The sequence below is a fragment of the Fukomys damarensis genome, unplaced genomic scaffold, assembly GCF_012274545.1.
Source record: "Fukomys damarensis isolate Sample0158 unplaced genomic scaffold, DMR_v1.0_HiC HiC_scaffold_30, whole genome shotgun sequence".
Taxonomy (NCBI): domain Eukaryota; kingdom Metazoa; phylum Chordata; class Mammalia; order Rodentia; family Bathyergidae; genus Fukomys; species Fukomys damarensis.
This window is the reverse complement of record NW_022900942.1, coordinates 28,803,233-28,809,598: the sequence shown is the minus strand read 5'-3', so window position 1 is coordinate 28,809,598 and position 6,366 is coordinate 28,803,233. Positions and strand designations below refer to the sequence as shown.

Here is a 6,366-nt window from a genome sequence, read left to right as displayed (position 1 = left end):
AGGTGAAGGGACTTTTATAGCTCTACAGTACCCTCCAAAACTCCATCTTAAAGTTATTTAACTAAATAAATGTGGAAAGCCAATTAAGATAACTAACAATTAAGATAACAAATAACAATTAAGATAACTTCTTTCAGAAGTTGCAAGTTATTCATTCAACTTTCCAGCCAACATTGTGTTTGATGTAAGTATCTATGCTTCCCTGGGCGGAAGAAAGATTTTCCCTAGCAGAAAGATTTCAAGGAGCTTGTAATGCTCTGCTGATACATATTACTACATTATATCATCCACAAGAAATACAGAGCAAATGATACTCTCAAAGCTATAATAAATATTCTAGTTTAGATTTATTATTTTAGAATCACACTGTGGTCTAAGAAAACAACTAAGATATTTCTTTTAATTACATCTCTACTTTTTATATTGGACCCATAATTGTGTGTCAAAAAATAGCAAGCATAGGGCCGGGGATTTAGCTCAGCGGTTTGGTGGCCTGCCTTGCAAGCGCAAGGACCCGAGTTCAATCCCTGGTCCCCAAAAAAATTTTTTTAAATAGTAAGCATAATATGTATAGAGAACTGAACTGCAGGTGAAGTGCAAAAGATTCGAGAATGGAAACCCAAAATCAGATCTGATTTCAGTAAGAAATCTTCATGAAGTCAGTGAAAAATCTCTTAGGAAAGAGAAACATGCAGATCTATAATCTGAAGAAATAACTTTTATGACAACACAAAACTAGAATGCACTAGAATAGGGACAAACTAGAGAAAACAGAACAGAGAGTACATTAAGGAAAATAACACCTAGGTCAAAGAAAAGACAGCTTTATCAGGTGGTTACACCTACTTACTCTGTGACAAGGGCAGTGCAGAGAAGCATAAGAAAAATGTTAATTTTCTGTCTGGGAATGAAGAGCTAGCCACAACAGGACTGGTCATCTAATCAGTCTCTACTCCCCAGACACAAACTTACCTGCAAGGGGCAAACACAAAGATAAATTAAGGATGAATAAAAGGACCAAACTCAGTAGTGGATCCAATTCAAAAGTCATGCAATTTTCCCTAGTGCACCATCCTGCCAATTGCTTGTTGACATGGCACAGAAGAACAGAAAAAGAATGTGGGTCTGGATGGAAGGACAGGAGTTAAACTGAAATGTTTAAATGGAAAGGAATGAGTGATCATTTCAAGTAAGAGGCAAAGCCATGAGACGGGAACAAGAGAAACAAGAGTGATAGTTGAAATCCCTACAAGCCTGAAGCACTCGATTACCTGTTCATCACAGTCAGATTCCAAGAAGGTCGTATCTTTTCTTAAACAGTTATCAAACCCATGCTCATCACTTTCATTAAGACATTCACAACCAGCCTTGTTGATAAAAGGCATTAAATCCATCTGAAAAACATTAAATCAAGACATTAGGTAAAACATTCTGGCTTGGTATAAAAATGTCAAAATTTTAAATAAGCGATTCTCACCAGATCAAGCAATTTTAAAGAAAACATCTCCTTAAAAACCTACTAAAACTTTTAAAATAGTCCTTTCATTTGAATTTCTGACTGAGATCTCACTATTAAAGCCAAATCTAGGCTTAGCTCACCCGAGAAGGTAGAAAAAACTAAGTCTTTATTAGGATTACAAAATGTTGACTTACACTTTTTAGTAACTGTTTTGTAGTAGAAATTTTGCAAATCAAAATACAACATCTGTAAGACTCAAAAAAAGCCTGTGTTCCTATTCTAGCAGATGGACAGAGACTCTTCAAGCCTATACTTATCGAAAGGTTAAGTTTAAGATGAATAGCAGGTGTGGACATGACTGATTTTGTACTGGGAACTGAACCTAGGGCTTTTGCATGGAGCTATTATATGCTGAGCCCTTTTTACAGTATTTTAAAATTTAAAGCAGGATCTTGTTTGACTGCTCAGGTGGAGCTCATATTTGAGACCCTTCTATCTCAGCCTTCTAGATTGCTGGGATTATAATCTTGTGCTGCCACACTTGACCAAATTTTTATTATGAAAAATATTAAGCATATACAAATAGAGTCATGGCCATTTGTTTCACCTCTACCCATCCCTATATTCTATACCTCTCCTCCCAATTATTTTGAAACAAATATTAAGACATTCTTTTCATTATATTCATGCAAATGTCACATATTTCTACAAGTACTCTTTAAAAATATACATGCTTAATAGCTTTATCACAACTAAACCATACCTTACCAAATATCAGTGTTCAAATGTTCTCAACTTCTCATAAATATTTTAAATTGAATTATTACATTCAAAGTATAGAATTAAAAATGTATAAACATGGTATATGATTAAAATGTCTGTTAAATGTCTTTTAATCTATAATCAGTTGGCTATAGATTCCCTATGACTAGATTTTGCTAGGTATTTTCCCTGTGGTGTCAGTCAAAAAATTCCTGGTCTCCTGTGTGCCCTATTCACCAATACTTCCATAATTCCAAAACAATTTCAAAGAGTTATAGCAAAAGTGGTCATGCTTGTCTTTTTTTTGATGCTAGTGGGAATGCCTCTTATTTTTCTCCATTAAGATTAGTCAATACTTCAGAAATAAATGGGGTATTGAATTTTTTCAAATATCTTTTCTGTATAGACATTGTGAATTTTCTCCTTAGCTCTATTAATATGACATATTACACACACATTTGTTGCATGACAAATCCAATTTTGTTCAGGATGATATTTTTTATTCTACTACTGGACTGTTAGGTGCTAAGAATTTTTTAATAGTATTTATAACTGACACTGGCTAGCAACTTTTCTTTTTTGGTACATCATATGTTGTGAGATTCTGGAATCCCATAGTTACTTTTAAAAGAACTTTGGAAGATTTTTCCTTTATTTATGGTCTTAAGTACTTAATGCAACACTAGATCTCCTGATTTTTAAAAATCCGGCAACACTCACCTTGGAAATCACATGGAACTTTGTGAAAGAGCTCTTACTATTTCCTCTACGGTAAATGGTCTGTGTACATGTTGTTTCTAGTGAAGCTGATTTCTGTAAACTATCTTTAAGAAAATCATCTATTTAATCTACTAAACAGTGACTGCTTTTACAGTTCACCAAGTATTACTGTATATAGTTATTTATTTATTTATTTGGTACTGGGGATCAAACTCGGGACCTTGTGCTTGCAAGGCAGGCAGCAGAACCAAATCCCTGGCTACTGTATATAGTTTACTGATCACTTGTTTATATTCCTATAACAAAGAACCATTACATTTTTCATCCAGAGGATACTAATATATATGCATATGGTTCTGAAAGACTGAACGCTTTTGCATGTCAAATTAAATATCAAAATGATTATTCAGGGTATCTCACTATGTATTCCAGGCTGGCCTTTAAACAGAGGTCCTCCTGCCTCAGTCTCCTGACAGTTGGGATTATAGGCCTATGTCACCATATCCAGCTTACATGGGTGCTTGGATCAAAATAACTTCCATTTTGAGGCACATTAAAAAAAAAAATCACATTTAAATACTTAGTATTTTGTAACACAACAAGGCCTGGGAAAACCAGCACTAAACTGCAGATTTGACTTAAATGCAAACTGACATTCTGAAAATATGCATAATGCCTACTGAGCCTGAGTTGAGGAAAAACAACTATAAAGGACATCTGGGTGATAATTAAGGAAATCTGAATGTAAGAAAGTGGAAGTATTGTACTTATCGATATTAAGTGTGTTAGGAGTGAAAATGGTATGATTAACAGGAAAATGTTTTCCTATCTAAGGACATTTGCTACATTAAAATATTTAGAGATGAACTACCATCAAGTTGTCTGTAACTTACTCATTCTGCCAAAATAAAATGTGGCTAGTGAAGAAGTGCAAAAAGAAGAAAATATTTATAATTAGACAATATAGGTAAATGGTATACATGGCCTATTGTAGTACTCTAGACTTTTTAAAAATGTTTCCTCAAAAAAAATTTTTAATTGGCAAGGAACAGGAAAAATCCATCAGAAGAAACAAAGGAAAGTAAGAAAAGCTTTTCTACACCTTTGTGTTTCAAGTGCTTCTGTATTTACTGTATAAATTGGGATTATATAAAGTTTTATTTTATTTTGATAGATGCAACAAATTGGTAGGCCAAAGGCTAGTATTCAAAGGTCCTAAAATACTGAAATACACTAACACATCTAAAGTTCAAAACACAAGCCAATGCAAGTTCTAACCAGGAGTGCCTGGCATTCATATTTCTGGAGAGAGGAAAACAATTGAGAAGGTATGAGAGGGAGGTTATTTGAAGCCAAACTAAGACTTACTTTTAACAAATGTGAAAAAGAAAAGATACAATATTTTCAATTTTTCCAAACTTCAGGAAACATTTACAAAAACTGAAAATTAAAGCTGGGTGTGGTGGTGCACATCTGTAATCAGCACTTAGAGGCTAAGGCAGGAGGACTGTCAGGAGTTCTAGGGCAAGTTCAAGGCCAGCCTGAACTACCTAAGACCACCCTGTCTCAAAGAAGGGAGGGAGGAAGGGAGAAAAGGAAGGAAAGAAGGGGAGGGGGAAGGGAGGGGAGAGGTGAGGCAAGGCAAGGCAGGATGAGCCAGCATGTTCATAAAACCCTTTTCTTATACTAGGGATCTATGTAGCTCACTGGTAGATGGCTTGCCTGTATGCATAAGATCCTGGGTTTGATCCTCTTAAAAACAAAAGAAAGAAAAGAAGCCATAATTTTACAAAAAACCATGAAAACATTTTTGCCCTGCTTATACTTAAATTTACTTAAGATATATTATCTTCATTTACTGACTTACCATCATTAAGTTCTATTTGTTTTAAGGACAATGATATCCCCAAAAATAGATTACCAGTTTTAAATATTTAACTACCCTATAAGACCAAAATTAGCTGAATGATACATAACAGGAAAAAAATGTTTTTACTAGTTTTATACATTTTATCCATATTTGCATATAAGCTATTTTTTTTTTTTTTTTTTTTTTTTTTTTTTTTACTTTGTGCTTGTGAGGCAGGTGGCAGAACCACTAGGCTAAATCCACAGCCCAAAAGCTAATTTTTATGCCTTAATTTTTTTTTCAGGGCTGGGAATTAGCCACTGCCTGCCTCGCAAGCACAAGCTCTCAAGTTCAAGTTCGATCCCAGGTACCAAAAAAAAAAAAAAAAAACAAATCAAAAAAAAATTTTCCCTCTTATTTCCTGAGGCCAAAACACTTGTATCACATTTCGCTGAAACAAGCATCCCTATAGCTAAAAATGGACTGTTTGTTGTGCATACTGGGCCTCTTCATGCAAATATTCTTAGGAATGAAAGGAAAAACTAAAAAGAGATAAACACAACAGTTTAAAGTTAAGTCATTTCAAAAATTTTCTGAAGGTGCCACTGAAACCAAGCTCAATAGGCTACAACCTTCGCAAGTGTGAATATGAATCTCTTGAGGCTCAGAAGCATTAAGGACCTGAAAAACATTCCCAAGTGTTATGGCTTGTATCTAGATGTGCCCTCAAAGCTTCATGAGCTCACAGGTGGGGCTTTTAGGAGGTAGCTGATCACTGATGTGTGTTACTAGTTTGGTCCACTATGGGTGTGGGTGATGGATTCACAAGGAGAGAAGACCCACCATGGGTTCATGTGGGACCTACCAATAGACTCAAAGCCTGAATGGGATACAAATGAGAAGAAAGTAGCAGCAAGGCTTACTTTTTCCTGTCTGTGCCTGCCATCTGTTTCTCCTCTGCCATGCCACCCTGCCCTGTGGCCAGCTGGCTGAAACTTCTACAAACTGTGCATTAAAATAAACCTATCCTTCTTTAATTTGTGGGTGTCTGGTATTTTGTCCCAGGAATCAGAAAGTAACTCAAATACCAAAAATGTAATCATCGAAAGAAGACCTTTGACTCTAGAACACTGTGAGAAGACAGAACTCTAACCTAACCAGCCCTCATCTCATTTATAAACACTAGCTATCTTTGTACTTTTTATTTCTCTGACTTTACTGAGCTCTCAAATTTTCTTCAGAACATCCAAATCAGAATGGAGCTGAGCTCTTTCCTTACTGCTAAGTATTTTCCTAGTACATTCATCATTTCTAATTCTTGTACAAGATGTTTTATAGAATATTGGCTCCTGTGAGACGTCTTAAAAGTCTAACTAAGGAATGATCCCTAGATGGAGGAACTTAAAAGTATCAGAAAAGGCCGGGTGTGCTGGCGCATGCCTGTAATCCCAGCACTCAGGAGGCTGAGGCAGGAGGATCACTCTGAGTTTGAAACCAGCCTGGGCTACATAGTGAGTTACAGGTCAGTCTCAAGTACATAGTGAGACCCTGTCTCAAAAAAAAAAAAAAAAAAAAA

General features: G+C 35.5%; 1 protein-coding gene across 1 annotated transcript in view; it reads right to left on the bottom strand.

Annotated features, from left to right (window-relative positions):
* The window catches only part of Txnl1 (thioredoxin like 1), a 32,405-nt gene that overhangs the window by 12,348 nt on the left and 13,691 nt on the right, over window positions 1–6,366 (bottom strand). Inside the window, exon 4 of the mRNA XM_010611540.3 lies at window positions 1,272–1,394. Coding sequence (XP_010609842.1) covers window positions 1,272–1,394 — 123 coding nt within the window. The remainder of the gene's footprint in view (window positions 1–1,271; window positions 1,395–6,366) is intronic.